The sequence below is a fragment of the Rhinolophus sinicus genome, linkage group LG14 (genome assembly GCF_036562045.2).
Source record: "Rhinolophus sinicus isolate RSC01 linkage group LG14, ASM3656204v1, whole genome shotgun sequence".
Lineage (NCBI taxonomy): Eukaryota > Metazoa > Chordata > Mammalia > Chiroptera > Rhinolophidae > Rhinolophus > Rhinolophus sinicus.
This window is the reverse complement of record NC_133763.1, coordinates 23,507,863-23,525,827: the sequence shown is the minus strand read 5'-3', so window position 1 is coordinate 23,525,827 and position 17,965 is coordinate 23,507,863. Positions and strand designations below refer to the sequence as shown.

The 17,965-nt window shown below is 42.5% G+C and overlaps 1 protein-coding gene across 7 annotated transcripts in view; it reads left to right on the top strand.

Moving 5' to 3' along the window:
- Positions 1 to 203: 203 nt before the first annotated feature.
- Positions 204 to 17,965, top strand: part of RGS20 (regulator of G protein signaling 20) — a 123,988-nt gene continuing 106,226 nt past the window's right edge. For 2 of the 7 annotated variants that reach the window (XM_074318798.1, XM_074318799.1), the window contains exon 1: positions 204 to 1,756. In XM_074318798.1, the coding sequence (XP_074174899.1) occupies positions 1,688 to 1,756 (69 nt within the window). In that variant the 5' untranslated portion in view covers positions 204 to 1,687. Of the gene's footprint in view, positions 1,757 to 1,786; positions 1,891 to 1,922; positions 1,944 to 17,965 lie in introns of those variants that run through there. The other 5 variants (XM_019729827.2, XM_074318800.1, XM_074318796.1 and 2 more) reach the window with 5 other exon arrangements.

Genomic DNA, 17,965 nt, shown 5'->3' with positions numbered 1-17,965 from the left:
CTCCTTCCCCACCTCTTGTCCTTCCCGCCGCTGGCCCTGCAGAGCTCCCAGACTCGCCCGCAGCCCCGAAGCTGCTCAGCCTCCTTTCTAGCACGCTCTCCGGTCTCGCGCGGTTCTTCTCTCACCTTCTCGGAAGACTCCCTCCTGAGGCTCCCCAGCGGTGTGCGGACTTCTCCCTCCTGCCTCCCGCCCTGCTAGCTGCTGGGCTCTCGCGGGAGGCACGAGAAGCTGCCGGACCCCTCTCGCTCGTGCTCGGCGCAGTTCTGACACTGCCTGGCCGACCCCCAGGGGTATGCTTGCCCAGAGAAGAAGACGCCAGAGCCAGGCAGCGCTCGTCCATTCCCGTGAGTACCGTTGTCTTCATCACGCCCCATCCCTGGCCTCACCTGGACGCCAGCATCCCCGGCTCCTTCCTAAGCTCCACTGACACTCTCCAGCAAGAGGAGGTGGGGAGGTCGCGGCAACTCGCCTGACACCACCTTCCCGCAGGAGACCCTCGAAGCTACTCTTTTTGGGCCATTTCCTTCCAGGATCCATGGAAGCGGGAGAAAACCCTCGTCCTTCCCAAGGCTGCTTCTCAAACTCTCTCTGCATGCCGCTCTCCTCCCACCCGGTTCCAGCCTCCCCTAGACTCGCCTCCGCCCCCTCGTCGCTCGCCCACTCCCCTGCCCTCTAGGCTTCTGAGGGCTGAAGAGGCCGAGGAGGAAATGACGTGATGTTATTTTTATGTCAGGTCAGCTTCCAGCTTCAGTTTAGCCCTCCGAGCTCCGGCGCACGTCCCAGGATGTCCTACTACGTCTCTCTCCCGAGGACACACTGGGGGCTATACCGACACGCAGCGATTCGTGCCCGCAGAGCTGGCGACAAGGTTCCTCCGCCACCCTCTGGGTCTACCCTTATTCCGGACTCCCCTGGGGACGGAGGGCAGCAGCCTAGGGTCTCTGCAGGATCCGGAGTCGGAAGTTAGCCCCGCCCGCCCCTCAACTAGGTGGGGCCTCAGGCTCGGGCTGGCTGGAAGAGGGCGAGGAATCTCTTTCCTGAGCGGGCGGGACAGCCAGAGACCGCTGCTGCACCAGGGTGGGGCGGGAGCAGAGCTCAGAGAAGCACCCTGGGGAAAGGGAGAAGGCGGGGTACTGCCCTCCAGAGGACCGGCAGTCCACAGCCTGATTCTCCAGGGACGGAGCACCCCTCCGAGCGCGGCGCACAGCCAATATACTCGCACCATTCTCCGCCCCCTTCTTTCACAAAGTCGTAGCACGCATTCCCGCACTTTGGAATCTGGCTGGGTCCCCGCGCGCGGGAGCGAAGGGGTAGCTGAAGGGGCTCTGCAGGAGCCCTCAACGCCCGCACTGCATCGCGCCCACACTCTCTGTATTTCCTAACCCTGGGCTAAAAGAGGGGGTGGGGGATACAGTCCGAGAGCGGATTGGGTTCTGCCTGGGGCTACTGCCCGCCAGCCCCTGCCGCAGTTGAGCGCGCAGCCGCCAGAGGGAAGGGAGACTTGGCTTTGCCTGGAGGGGAAGAAGTAAGGAGGCGGGGAGGAGACAGAGTAGAGGGAGGGACAGGGAGAGAGAAGAGGGAGAAGGAAGAGATCCAGAGCCAGAAGGAGAGGAAAGCCGAGGAGAGCAATCGAGAACGTAGAAAGGACAGTACTTGGTGTAATAAAAATAAAGCACACACGGGACGCATGCGCACGGCCAACAGCGGCGAGCCTGCGGGAGCTTCCACTTTGGCTCGCCCCGCGGACGGCGGAATCGTGAGTACCCCGCTTCCTCAACCCCTTTCCTTCTCGAACTCGCCCTAAGGCCTTGGGCTGGGGCCAAGCCAGGCGCGCACTCCGGGCAGGACCTGGCGTTCTCATCATCGCCGCGGAGGCGAGAGCGTGTGCGGGTCAGTCGCCTCCTCCGTGGGTCCAGCCGCGTACATTAGTGCGTATTTTGGAGGTGTGTGGGCTTAGAGTGTGACGGTGTCTCAGTGGGGATCAGCTTCTATTGGGTCTGCCAATGTGTCCTCATGATTCAGTCTTTGTGGCAAGGGTCAGTGAATGGGTAGGGAATGCGAGAGCCCAGCCCTTAAAGCCTAAAATGCATATTGATACCCAATGTATATTTGGGAAACTCCAGGCTGGTGAGAACGTTGGTATTCTCAATGGATAGCGAGATGGACCAGGAAGGGGCCAGGCGCCCGAGGCGGGCAGCTTGAACTCAGGTAGAACGGAAGCGGAGACCACTCCCTGAATCGCGGAACCTCAAGTCAGGCGGCGAAACGGAGGGATAGGGCCGGGAGTGGGCTCCCTCACACGGACCCTGAAGAGTCTGACTTGGTGTCGGCATTTACGCTCTTGAAAACCGAATGAACACAACTGTTCCCCACCCTTTGCCTTAGCCAAGGCAGTTGAGCGGGCGTTTTCTTTAACAAACACGGGCGATTGCCTCTTCCGCACTCACAGAGCTGTTCTGGAGATGTTGGAAGGAGTCTGGGTGCCCAGGCTGCGGAGACTGGAAGGGCGGTAGGAGGTGGGCAGGCGAGGGACCTAAGGAGAAAACACGCGCAGGGAAGGGGTTGGGTTTTGCGGGGTCGGTGTGCGGCGCGACTCCCCTCCCCCAACTGTAGGAGAATGGACGTGGGAGGGGCCTGGGAAGAGGCTGTGCGCCCGGGGGCGGTGAGTGCTGGCGGGGGAGGCCTGTGTGCCTAGCTGCCCTCTGGCTTCTGAGGGAGTGGGCGGGAAGGAGTGGGCATTGTGGAATCCGTGTGCTCTGCGACCTGCCTATCCTCGGTGTCGGGGAGTGGGTGGGGGAAGAGCCTTCAGAGAGACGGCGTGCAGGGACTGGAGTGGGTTGACAGCCTCCCAGACTCGCCAGCGACCGAGGAAAACCCTGGCGAGGAGCCAGGGCCGGTGAGCGACCCCTGCGGCAGGCGGGACAGGGCCGTGAAGAGTGCTCGAAGCAAGGAGAGGGGGGCGCGGTGGGGGATCCCAGGATGCTGCTGCTGCACCCCGCACCACCGACGGCGGAATGAAGGGAATGACTGTGAAGCAGAATTTCTATCCCGGAGAAGAGCGCTAGAGGGGAAATCTCTCCTCATAGCCCTTGCTTCTCAGAATCTGGCAGAGCCCAATGGCTCTTTGTCCACCCTAACCCACCCCGACCAAGCTGAAGTGAAGTTCCAAATGCAGTGGGTACCGTGGGTGTGAGTGGGCCTCCCCTCGCCCACTGGCTAGCTGAAGCAGTCACTTGTCCACCGGGACTTCGAAGTGCCCCGCGGGTGTGGAAAGCAGGGAGCTCCTGCACCAATCTCTCCTTGGGCCAGTCTACCTCTTCCGGGGCGCAGGTTGTAGGGCCCCTACGTGGCTTGGCTTCATTTCACTTCTAGTGGTTCCAGGTTGTGGAATTAACTAAATAAGGGTCCGAGTTCACAAAACGGCCTGATTTCCTTCCCGGCTTGGCAAGGACATTTGTAATGAAATGACTCTATCTGTAAATTCTTAGTTTCTGTTCATAACCTAATTTTCTACTCAGACTCATCCTGTTTATCTGTTCATTAAGTGGCCTCTTTTGTATCACTTATCAGTTAACTCATATGAGAGGAAATATTGCCTAACGAATAAGATTCCTGGGCTCTGTAACTGTCTGGTTTCAAATCCCAGCCGTGGTGTGTGACCGTAGGCAAGTTACTTAACCTCTTGGTGGTTGTGTGACCCTAGGCAAGTTACTTAACCTCTTGGTGCCTTAGTTTTATCATCTGCAAATTGGGGATTAAAAAAAGTACCTACTTTGTAGGATAGCTGCCAGAATTCAGTAAGTTAATACAGTAAAGCTCTGGTACATACCAAAGAAAAGTTATTATTATTTTTATTAATTATGTTGATGCTAAATTGGCCAAATATCAAAATACAAAAAGATAAGGAAAAATGCATATTTTTGTGTGCTATAAAGTCTATACATATTGAAATAGAAAATGTCCATCATGAAAATTAGAAAAACAGTACATTTTTTCTGTCAATATCTAAATTTAAATACAGTTCATTTCTAAATCATCTGAACGCTTTTTATTTCAAATAATTATGAAATATTTATATACAAGCTTCAAACATCATTTTAAGAAAGTTATCTTTAATCTTCAACATATTTCACTTTGTAAAACAGATATGCATTAAAGATACACATTAGGTCATGGTATACACAAAAATATCCAATGTATATCTGCATTAAAATATTGTACTGAGTTAATTTTAAGAGGATGTGGAAACTTACCTTCAGTGCTAGACATGCTAACGTCTCTAAGATTTCAAACATTTTAGCCAAGATACCCTTGATATCGAGAATTTAGAATGATAAAAGTCAGATTACTTATTCTACCTTCTTCACTTTACACATGAGGAAACATTCAGGGGTGGTAAAGGCCCCCACCAGAGCTCTCTAGCTAAATAGAGGCTGAAATAGGATTAGAATTCAGTCTTTTGAGTTGCTCCCCAGAGCTCTTTAACACCACACTGATGATTTCTTGCTTACTTAAAGATTTTATGAACCTTTAACAAATGGAAGCCAGGAGATATTATATAGGGGGAAATATACAAGCATGTGTGACTGCCAACACAAGAAAGACCAGACAGTAATGTGGTCTCACAGCTTCATCGTGGTCCCTTACAGCAGATGATGTGAGCACATGACTTGCTTACGGGAAGGTATCAGATCTAGAGACAGAGCCAGCATTAGAGTTTAAGGTATCAACTGAACTAAACATTTGGCTGCACATTCTATTAATCCCCTGTAGCAGTTTAACATTAGAAATCATTTTTGAGCTTTTCCTAAATTCTTAAAATCTCCTTCCTGCTGGTTTTGCAGGTTTTTCCAATCAGAGAGCTTTTTAGGAAAGGCCTTCAAAATTACACAGAAGATTTTATTATTCCAGATTTTGTGGACAAGTAAGAATAAAAGGGGGGGGGAACGTTCTTATTTTAGAGCAATAGCCTGGTTACTGTTTTCATTCCAGGTGCCTGAATATCAGTTTCTAAAATCCTACTCTTCTTTCATTTCTACATGTGGCAGTGACGTTCACCTTCCACTGACAGATGCAGCTAGTGGCTTAAAGCTCCAGGCCTCACATGAGCAGTTTAGGAACTACATGGAACTTTCAAGTGAGCGTCTGGCCTCACAAAGTTATTTATAGGAATGGTGTGTCTTCCAGGGAAAGCATTTCTAGGAACTGTGCCTGCATCTTTGAAGAAGGAAACCATGTTTCTCTCCAGGGCGTGAGCTAGATATCTTATCCTTGACTTTGAATCTGTGTATACCTACCACATGTTCTTAGACAGAAATACAGGGCATTAAGCAGGGAGTGACTTTCTAGCATGCTCCCAAGCCAGTTCAGCAGAACTTAGTTTGGAAATCACATGTGTTAAGTCAGGCGCCGATATGATTAGAGTGTGAATCACTGTCCAACTGGGAATATTGTGGATTGGTTGTCAGTACACTACAAGGTGACTCACAATGTGAGCTTCTATTCAAATACGTATAGTGTCAGTCAGCAACTAATCGGGTTCACTCTGAGTCAGAGCTCAGCAGTTAGTACAATGTGTGTGAGTCATTGAATAGTTGGCATTATCTGAGATGGTCCCTGATGTTACCTTGAGCAGCTCTAGAGTTTCGACAACTGCTACATGGGGTGCATCAGTTCATAGTATGGTTGAATGCGCTTTTGTAGCAGCCATTCTCAAAGTTTGATGTGACTTGAGTGCTCAGAGTAATATTACATGATTATAAATGCATAGAATAAATTACCTTGATTGTAATCCAAGTGATTAGATGTGATCTAGCAATTTGCATGGCGAATCATTTGTGAAATATGAGTAAGATGCTCTATTGCCCAACTCTGATATTTTGCTTGAGTTATTTTAATGATTATTAAAGCCAGTTAACCTTTCTGGTTTTGAAGTGCTTGGTTTCTAGTTATTATTTAATTTTACTCTAAATTGTAGGTATATGTTAGTATTTAAATGTTAGACAAGGGCATCTCATGGAAAGCTACCTAGCAGTTCAATTTCCTGAGGGCCTGGGTTGTACACTGTGCACCTCAGCCCAACAGTGAAGTACAGGAGAATGCTTTGTTCTCTGGTTTGTCTGCATGTGTGCCCTTCTCACCTCTGATGCTAACTGAACAGTACTTGCTCAAGAGCTAGAACCATAAGTTTGTGGTGCCATAATTCTAAGTCTAAAACATCCAGAACTTCTAATCCTTCTAGGGCCATTGGCTGGATCAACACAGGCTTATACTAGATGTTCCATTTATGAAAGATATGCCTCACCCTGTCTTGTAAGACTTGTATCTCAGGGTGGGGTGATAATGAGATTTAAGAAACTAGTATATTTCCTAATTTGTTGGTAATTACTGACAAGAAGTTATTATCCTTGGAACCAAGATTAGACTACTGTTTAAAAGCACATGTATATTTTTCTCCATTTATCTTCTGATGGCCCCAAGAGAATCCCAGATTTGTGGACTTTACCAAATACCTTTATTGTGTTTCTACAAATATCCATTTCTAGTGATAACCAGATACTAATTCATACATCTTCCGCTATTTGGAAAGGTATAGATACTTCTCTGCATTTAACGGGGACTGTACATAAAGAGTTCTTTTCTTCCTGACAATGTAATTGTGAGCAAATTCAGGTCATTAGGACTCTTTAGTAAATTAGAATATTTGTAAAACTGAAATAAAGTTTCTACGTAAGTTTGTTAAATTTCAGTGAGGAGCTATAGGTATTTTTGCGACATTCTGCTTTTAACTTTGTTTGAGTTATAATTTATAGTAACGTGTATCCCTGTGAAGTGTACAGCTTAATAAACTTTGCATAAGTACACCCCTATGTAACCATCATCTAAAGCAGGATTTCTCAAGCTCAGCAGTATTGACATTTTGGATTGAATACATCCTTGTTGTGGGGACTGTCCTGCACGTTGTAGGACATTTAGCAGCATCCCTGTCCTATACCCACTAGATGCCAGTAACACCGCTCCCTAGATGTCACAACCAAAAATGTCTCCAGACATTGCCAAATATTTCTAGGGGCAGGGGTTAGGGGAGAACACCATTCATCGCTGCTCTAGATCAAGATATAGGATATTTTCAGCCCATATCCCTCTTGTTTCCTCCCAGTCAGTACTCCCACAGGTAACCACTCTTATAATTTCTCAAACCATATTTTAGTTGGACTTGTTTTTGAACTTCATATACAGTACATATTCTTTTCATCTGATTCTTTAGCTCAGCATTATGTTTTTTAGATTATTCATTGCTGTTGCATGTATTGTGATTTTTCAATGCTTTCCAGTGTTCCTTTGTGTGAGTACACCATAGTTCATTTATTCATTCCACTACTGAAGGACATTTGAGTTGCTTCCAGTGGGGGCTATTATGAATAGTGCTGATGTGAACATTCTTATTCATGTCTATTGATAAACATAAGCTCTTATTTTCATTGTATTCTCAAGAGTGAAATTGTTGGGTAACAGATTCAGCATATGTTTAGCTTTATTACTTACATTCAGTTTTTCTTTTTTTTTTCTTCCCCCCTTTCTTCCGCCTCCCCTCGCCCCCCACTCCGGTTCAGGCTGTTGTTTCTCAGTCTAGTTGTGTAGGACACAGCTCCCTAGCCCATCCTGGTATTATGAGCCTTGAGCTCCCCCGGCTGAGGCAGTCAGTCACCAGTCCTCGGTCAGCCGGTCACAGCAACTCACAGCAGCTCTCGCCAGCTGCTGGCCGCTCACGATGGCTGCCGACCACTCACGCTGGCCGCCGGCCACTCATGGCAGTACACAGTAGCCCATAGTGGCAAATAGCAGCCCATGCCAACTTCTGGCTGCTCACTGCAGCCCAGCTCCAGGGAGAGCTGTTGTTCACAATCTTAGCTGTAGAGGGTGCAGCTCACTGGCCCATGTGGGAATCCAACCGCTGGACTTCGGGAGTTAGGGGAGTGGCGCTCCATCCACCTGGGCCACCGGGCCGGCCCTCAGTTTTTCAAACTGTTTATATACTCTAAACAATTTATATCCCTACCAGCAACATATATCTATATATCTATATCTATGGCTTCACATCCATATGAACATTTAGTATTGTCAGTCTATTTTATTTTAGTCCTTCTCTTGACTGTGAAATGGTACATGAAATGGTACATCATTGTGGTTTTAATTTTTATTTCCCTGATCACAAATGGTGTTGAGTACCTTTTTTTAAAAAAAAAAAAATTTTATTGGGGGAGGGGAACAGTACTTTATTGGGGAACACTTGTACTTCCAGGACTTTTTTCCAAGTCAAGTTGTTGTCCTTTCAGTCTTAGTTGTGGAGGGCACAGCTCAGCTCCAAGTCCAGTTGCTGTTGCTAGTTGCAAGGGGCACAGCCCACCATCCTTTGCAGGAGTCGAACTGGCAACCTTGTGGTTGAGAGGACGGACACACTCCAACCAACTGAGCCATCTGAGAGCTAAATGGCGGCTCAGCTCAAGGTGCCATGTTCAATTTTTAGTTGCAGGAGGCGCTGCCCACCATCCCTTGCGGGACTTGAGGAATCGAACTGGCAATCTTGTGGTTGAGAGCCCACAGGCCCATGTGGGAATCGAACCGGCAACCTTTGGAGTTAGGAGCATGGAACTCCAACTGCCTAAGCCACCGGGCCGGCCCGTTGAGTACCTTTTTTTGGCCAGTTGTATTATCTCCCATTGCTAACTGCCTCTACAAGTCTTTGGCCCATTTTTTCATTGTATTGTCTGTCTTACTGATTTGTAAGAGTTCTTTATACATTCTGCATATAAGTTTTGTCAAAATGTGTGTGTGTGTGTGTGTGTGTGTGTGTGTGTGTGTTGCAAATCCCAATCAGTGCCTTGCCTTTACACTCTCATTCCATTTTCTTTTGACTTTTATAGTTCCTGTGGAAAGTCGTGCATCTCTGAAGGTAACATGTCTTTTTCTTCTGGATGACTTAAAATTTTTCTCTTTGTTTTTGGCTTGCCACAGTTTGAATATAATGTGCCTAGGTGTGGTTTTATATTTGTCCTGCTTTTGATTCACTGAGTTTCTTATGTCTGTGGGTTGATATCTTTCATCAGCCTTGGAAAATTTTCACTCAATAGCTCTTCAGCTATTGCTTCTAACCCCCTTTCTCTCTTTCTCTTATGCTTCTGGGACTCAAATCATATGTAGGTTAGACTTTTCCCTTTTTTCCATCATGTCTCTTATTCTGTGCTCTGTTTTGTCCACTTTTTGTCTCTCTCTCCTCTTTAATTTGAATACTTTCTCTTGACTTATGTTTAGTTTACTTAACCTGTCTTCTGTGTCCCCAGTTTGTGTCAAATCATTTAGTGTGTTGTTAGTTTCAGAAATTGTTGTGTTCTAAATATAGTATATCCATTTGAATCTCTGTAATACATTTAAAGTCTCTGAAGAAATTCCCTATCTTTTCATCAGTTTTGTTCATCTAATTTTTGTCTACTAAATCCATATTGAGATTGTGAGCTTGTATCTATTGTTTGTTTTTCTATCACATTTTTCTATTTCTTCATGTATCTAGCAATTTTTATTATATATAGAAATTGTATATAAAGAGATTGTATAGGTTCAGATAATATCTTTCACCAGCAAGGAATCGTCCTTGGAGGGATTTACTCTGTGAAAATGATGGGCTGATCACCTCAGTGTTAACAGGTATTGAGATGGTTTGGGGCTGGTTGCGATTTTTATTAGTGCCTTTTTTACTTTTTTATTTTCTTTAATTAAGACTTATTGGGGTGACAATGGTTAGTAAAATTACATAGGTTTCAAGTGTACAATTCTGTAATACATCATCAATATATCACATCATGTGTTCACCACCCAGAGTCAGTTCTCCTTCCATCACCATATATTTGATCCCGTTTACCCTCCTCTACCACCTATTTATTGATTGCAATTTTAATAAGGCTTGGGTAACCTCTGGTTATTTCTCATTTCTCAGGTATTTTCTCCTGGACTATGGATTTAAAGCATAGTAGGTTTCTGTCTCCTCAGTTTTGAAAGAGTGAGAGACTCAATCTCACCTTCAAAAGTTTTGAGCTTTGCTTTCTGTCCCCACCTTCGCAAGGTGACTTCCACAGGGTTAATGTTTTGAGGAGGCCAGCCCTGTGTTTGAGGAAGGCCTGTTACTGAAGGGGAACTTAATTTCCCACAGAGACTATGGAGACCCTTTATATCCTCAGCCCATAGTCAGCAAATGCTCTCTGGGAAGAAAGTACCTGGTGACAGACTGCTCACTTTTGAAGAGTGTTTGGAGCCCTCAGAAATTTTAGTTAATTTAATGTTTTTGCTTCCTCAACTCTTTGGAAATGTCTTTAGAAGTGTGCTTTTAGTTATTTATCTGACTTTTTTAGTTGTTGTATAGTAACAGTGTTGTGCCTTGACCTGTTACTATTTTTCTTGAAGATAATTTTCTTGAATTCAGTTTCTTTTTATTCTATCTTTGAGTCATATTTTTATCTAGTATATAATTTGTTCCCAATGCAATTCAGAAAATGAACATTAAAATTTTTTCCATTTATAAGTATAAAATGTAATATATGTTTTGTGAGTTTCAAAATGCTAGAATGAAAATAAGTATGTTATAATCCTTGCCACTCTTTGTGCTTCAAATTAAGCATGGAATGAAAGAGCACTGGGTTTGAGTTTTGACTTAATTCACTAGTTTTGTGAGCCTCTGATTCTGAATATGTATAACAGGGATAATTATGTCTGACAATTAAGTTTGCAAACTCGTCCTAAAAAAAGTGATACATACCTCATTGCCGAATATCACTATGTTACCTTTGAAGTACTCCCCTTGGGAAGCCATGCACCGACACCAGCGCTTAGTCCACCCATCAAAGTAATTTTGGAACTCTTTCTGGAATGGCCATCAGAGCTGTCATCATATTACCCTTGATGTCCTGAATGTCATCAAAATATCTTCCTTTCAATATTTCCTTTATCTTCAGATAAAGAAAGCAGTCATTGGGGGCAAGATCAGGTGAGTAGGGAGGGTGTTCCAATCCAGTTATTTCTTTACTGGCTAAAAAGTCCCTCACAGACAGTGCCCTGTGAGCTGGTGCATGGTCGTGAAGCAAGAGACATGAATCGTTGGTGAAAAGTTCAGGTCGTCCAAATTTTTCATGCATCCTTTTCAGCACTTCCAAATAGTTAACTGTTTGTCCAAATTGTACAAATTCATCATGAATAATCTGTCTGGTGTCAAAAAAAGTTAGTAACATCATTGCAACAAAAGTTCACGAACTTAATTGTCAGATCTTTGTATATTTACGTTACCAGTAAGAAATGTACAGCAGAGAGTTCAAGAGAGTATTCAGTAAGTGGCACCTGTTATTATTATTCCTCTAATATTTATCCATTGTTATTTTAGGTCCCTAAACGTGAATAAATTGATTTTACACACTTATATTTTGATATATTTATATCTGGTACAGGTTCTAAAATTTTTTCCATTCAAACAAGGTTAAGAAAAGTTTTATAATATACAAAGCCTATAACTATGATTCAATATCTATGAAAATATTACTAAATAAGTTTATGAATTCACATTTTGCCCAAATCTTTGTTTTTTATAGACCAAAACAATAAATAAAATTTAGTGACAGAAAAAATTACATCCAAAGTACTGTGCTCTGAATAAAATCCACATTAACTACTTGGTGTTATATCCACTAGAGTTTATTATAAGATTTTGGAAACAAGAAAATGATATTAAGAAATATTGAAAAAAGGCTAACAGTGTTTTCCCAAAATAACAGCTGGTTGACCTTTGCAAAGTAGAGTCTGTGTGGGGGCTCCGAGTTATTTTAACATTATCTCTATGAATGATTTAAATATAATTAATTTTCATATTAAATTTCCTGTTACTGAGCTGCTTTTTTATTTTGACTTCTGCATTTGTTCCTTTTAAAAAAAGAAAAGACAGAGACGTCATCAAAATGGCAGCGTGAGGTGAGCCTCTGTAAATCTCCCCTGGAATTTACAACTAATCGAACAACTATAACTCCACAAAGGATTCCATGAACAGCAGACAGGCAAGACAAAGAGGCCCACTACTGAATTCACCTAAAGGTGAGCAAATCGTGTGAGCAGAGGAGGAGGGAAGGGAGAAGTGCGGAGACGGAGCTACACGGGTGCAAGATGCAGACCTAGCTCAGTGCTCCGAGCTTGCTGCATCCCAGAACTACTGCAGCTGTGGGAGAGGGAAGAACTTGGACTGCTAGGGCTCCCTTGATGGCCCACAGGTCTGAGGAGACAGGATAAAACACAGCTGGGCCCAACCTTCACAGCAGAGACCGTGGAGAAGGGACTGAGGGAAGAGGGTTGAAAACGGTGGTTTAAGCACTCACTGCCAAGCAGAGAACAGAAGCTTTAGGCACTGAGACTAGCCGACCCCTCCATACCCTCCCAGGGCTCGCCCCGCCCCCACCTGCCCGGTGCTAGAAGCAGAACAGTAGCAGTGTCAGATCAAAAGAACAGAATATTTGCTGTTCTGAGAACTGTGGACTGCAGACAGAGATCTGCAGCCCTACTAGTTCTGGCAAAGGGGAGGGAGCTGTGGAAGCAGAACTGGCTGTGGTGATGGTCGCTGCCATTGTTCTGGGCCAACTCTCACAACTCACCACGCCCCTGGCCCCACCTATCTGGGCAGATGCCTGCAGGAGTAAACAGAACTGCTGAAACATACAGGCACTGAATCTGGTGCAGGAAGAGCTTTGGAACTTCAAAAGCTCTCCGCATACACACACACGGACACTGCGCCCTGTGACCTAGGTGAACTATTAACAGAGGAGAAGCCCATCTCCCAGGGAATCCCCCCGGTGTGAGAGAAGCTGGAATAGTGCCAGAAACCATAGCACTGCCATGTGTGAGAGAGAAAAAGGCTGCAGTCGGAGAGAAAATAAAACATTCTACCAACAGCCTCTTCCATAAACCACTCCTGTAGATGTCTAGGAAGAGAAATAATAAATCAGTAATTGTCATGAATAAACAAGGCAACAAGACAGCTCAGAAAGAAAGTGAAAAGTCTCCAGAAAAGGAACTTAAAGATATGGAAATATGTGACTTAAATGACAGAGAATTCAAGATTGCAGTCCTGAAAAATCTCAATGAGATGCAAGAAAACACAGAAAGGCAGTTTAATGAACTCAGAAACACAATCAAAGAACACCATGACCATTTTACGAAAGAGATTGAAAGTTTAAAAAAGAACAAAATAGAATTTCTGGAGATTAAGAACTCAATAGAAGAAATGAAGAATGAAATAGCCAGCTTAGGTAGTAGAGTTGACCGGATGGAGGAAAGAATCAGTGACATCGAAGATAGAAACCTGGAAATGACACAGATGGAAGAAGAAAGAGACTTGAGACTTAAGGAAATGAAAGAACTCTACAAGAACTTTCTGACTCCATCATAAAGAGCAATATAAGAATAATGGGCATACCAGTAGGAGAAGAAAGAGAGAAGGGAACAGAGAATATATTCAAACAAATTGTTGATGAGAACTTCCCAAACTTGTGGACAGAACTGGATCCTCGAATCCAAGAAGCAAATAGAACACCTAATTACCTCAATCCCAATAGGCCTTCTCCAAGGAACATTGTATTGACGCTGTCTGAAATCAACAACAAAGAAAGAATCCTAAAGGCAGCCAGGAAAAAGCAGACAGTAACCTACAAAGGAAAGCCCATTAGATTATCAGCAGATTTTTCAGCAGAAATGCTACAAGCCAGGAGGGAGTGGAACCAAATATTCAAACAATTAAAAGAGAGAAATTGTGAGCCGAGAATAATATATCCAGCAAAGATATCCTTTAGATGTGAAGGAGGAATAAAGACCTTTCCAGACATACAGAAGCTGAGGGAATTTTCTAATACACGACCTGCACTATAAGAAATACTGAACGAGGCTATTTGACCACCATCAGTGACAATTTGTGGCACCCGAACATAAAAAGGGTGAGAGTAAAGGCCTGAACCGGAATATTGGAATGGAGAAAGTAAGAGTGCTGAAGAAAATGGAATACTCTAAATATCAAACTTTCTTTTACATAAACTTAAGGGTAACCACTCAAAAAAAATCCAGAACTGAATATATACTGCAATAAAGAAAGAAACAGAGGAAAACATCACAAAATACCACCACACAGAAATATTACACAACAACAAAAAGGCAAATAAACAATGGAGATACAGCCTTACCAGAAAACTAAATATAGAATGACAGGAAATCCTCACATATGAATAATCACCCTAAATGTAAATGGACTGAACTCACCAATAAAAAGGCAGAGTAGCAGATTGGATCAAAAAACTAAACCCAACCATATGCTGTCTCCAAGAAACACATCTCAGCTACAAGGATAAGGATACACTCAAAGTGAAAGGGTGGAAATTGATACTCCAAGCAAATGGTATCCAGAGAAAATCAGGTGAAACTGATATCAGAAGAAACAGACTTCAAGGTGAAAAAGGTAACAAGAGACAAAGATGGATATTTCATAATGGTAAAGGGGACTATACAACAAGAAGACATACCAGTCATCAATATTTATGCCCCCAATCAGGGAGTGCCGAAATATACCAAGCAACTACTAACAGAACTAAAGGGAGAAATTGACCAAAACACAATTATACTAGGGACTTAAACACATCATTGACAGCTATGGATAGATCATCCAAACAGAAAATAAATAATGAAATAACAGCCCTAAATGCACATTAGATGAAACGGACATAATTGACATATATAGATCACTTCATCCTAAAATATCAGACTATACATTTTTTTCTAGTATACGTGGAAGATTCTCAAGGATAGACCATAGATGGGAACATAAAATCAGCCTCAGTAAATTTAAGAAGATTGAAATCATACCAAATATATTCTCTGATCACAAGGCTTTGAAATTGGATATCAACTGCAAAAAGAAAGTAGGAAAAAACACAAATACATGTAGATTAAACAACATACTTAAAGAACGACCGGGTCAAAGAAGAAATTAGAAGAGAGATCAAAAGATACATAGAAACAAATGCCAATGAAAATAAATCTTACCAAAATTTTTGGGATGCAGCGAAAGCAATTTTAAGAGGGAAATTTATCTCATTACACATCTATCTCAAGAAACAAGAAAAATCCCAAATAAATAACCTCATATTACACCTTAAAGAACTAGAAAAAGAAGAACAAATGAAACCCAAGGTCAGCAGAAGAAAGGAACTAATGAAAATCAGAGCAGAACTAAATGAAATAGAGAACAACAAGACAATAGAAAAAATTACTGTGACAAAGAGCTGGTTCTTTGAAAAGATTAACAAAATTGACAAACTCTTGTCTAGACTCAGTAAGATAAAAAGAGAGAAGACACTAATTAACAAAATCAGAAATGGAAAAGGGGAAGTTATCACGGACACCACAGAAATACAAAGGATCATCTAAGAATACTATGAAGGACTATATTGCACCAAATTCAATAACCTAGAAGAAATGGACAAGTTCTTAGAAACATATAGCCTTCCTAGGCTGAACCATGAAGAACTGGAAAATCTAAACAGACCGGTCACCAGTAACGAAATTTAATCAGTCATCCAAAACCTTCCCAAAAGCAAAAGTCCGGGGCCAGAAGGCTTCACTAGTGAATTCTACCAAACCTTCAAAGAGGATCTAATAGCAATCCTGCTGAAACGCTTCCAAAACATTGAAGAAGAGACAGTACTCCCTAACTCATTTTATGAGGCCAACATCATGCTGATACCAAGACTTGGTAAGGACAACACAAAAAAAGAAAACTACAGACCAATATCTCTGATGAATACAAATGCAAAAATCCTAAACAAAATTCTAGCAAATCGCATACACCAATGCATAAAAAGATTATTCATCACGACCAAGTGGGGTTCATCCCCGGGGCACAAGGATGATTCAACAAAACCATCCGCAAATCCATCAATGTGATACATCACATAAACAAAATAAAGGACAAAAATCATATGATTATATCAATTGATGCAGAAAAAGCATTTGACAAGATACAACATTCATTTATGATTAAAACACTTAATAAAATGGGTATAGAAAGAAAATACCTTACCACAATAAAGGCAATATATGACAGACCCTCAACTAATCTCATAATTAATGGTGAAAATGAAGGCCTTTGCAATATGTTCAGGAACACCACAGAGCTGTCCCCTATCACCTCTGCTTTTCAACATCGTGTTGGAAGTCCTTGCCAGAGCAATTAGGCAAGAGAAAGAAATAAAAGACATCCAAATTGGGAATGAAGAAGTTAAATTGTCACTCTTTACATATGAGGCTATATATAGAAAACCCTAAAGACTCCACCAAAAAGCTATTAGAAACAATCAACGAATACAGTAAAGTTGCTGGCTACAAAATCAACGTACAAAAGTCCATTGCATTCCTATATACTAACAATGCAATCTAAAAAAAAAGAAATACAAAATACAATTCCTTTTGCAATTGCAGCAAAAAGAATAAAATACCTAGGAATAAACTTAACCAAGAATGTGAAAGACCTATATGCTGAAAACTATAAGACATTTTTAAAAGATATTGAAGAAGACACAAATAAATGGAAAGACATTCCGTGCTCATGGATTGGAAGACTCAACATAGTTAAAATGGCCATATTGCCCAAAGCAATATATAGATTTAATGCAATCCCCATCAAAATCCCAATGGCATTTTTAAAGAAATAGAACAAAAAATCATCAGATTTGTTTGAAAACACAAAAGACCCCAAATAGCCAAAGCAATCTTAAGAAAAAAGAACAATACTGGAGGTATCACACTCCCTGACTTTAGCTTGTACTACAGGGCTACAGTAATCCAAATAGCATGGTATTGGCAGAAAAACAGCCATATAGACCAATGGAATAGATTTGAGATCCCAGAAATAAAACCACATAAATATGGACAGATAATTTTTGATAAAGAAGCAAAAAATTTACAATGGAGGAAAGAGCCTCTTCAATAAATGGTACTGGCAGTATTGGAAAGCCACATGCAAAAGAATGAAACTGGACTGCTATTTGTCACCATGTACCAAAATTAATTCAAAATGGATCAAAGACTTAAGCATAAGACCTGACACAATAAACTGCATAGAAGAAAACATAGGTACTAAACTTATGGACCTTGGATTTAAAGAGCATTTATGAATTTGACTCCAAAGGCAAGGGAAGTAAAAGCTAAAATAAATGAATGGAACTATATGAAACTTAAAAGCTTCTGCACAGCAAAAGAAACCATTGACAAAATAAAGAGGCGACCAACTGAATGGGAGAAGATTTTTGCAAACAGTGCCTCCGATAAGGGGCTAATATCCAAAATATACAAGGAACTCATGCAACTCAACAACAAAAAACAAACAACCCAATTGAAAAATGGGCAGAGGACCTGAAGAGACATTTCTCCAAGGAGGACATACAAATGGCAAATAGACATATGAAAAAATGCTCAACATCACTAATCATCAGAGAAATACAAATAAAAACCACAGTGAGATATCACCTCACCCCAATCAGATTGGCTGTCATCCTGAAGACAAAAAGTAACAAGTGTTGGAGAGGCTGTGGAGAAAAAGGAACCCTCATACACTGTTGGTGGGAATGCAGACTGGTGCAGCCATTATGGAAGGCAGTGTGGAGGTTCCTGAAAAAATTATGAATAGAATTACCATATGACCCAGCAATCTGTCTCCTGGGTATCTACCCAAAAAATCTGAAAACATTTATCCATAAAGACGTGTGTGCTCCAATGTTCACTGCAGCTTTGTTTACGGTGGCCAAGACATGGAAACAACCAAAATGTCCTTCGATAGATGAATGGATAAAGAAGTTGTGATATATATGCACAATGGAATACTATTCGGCGGTAAGAAAAG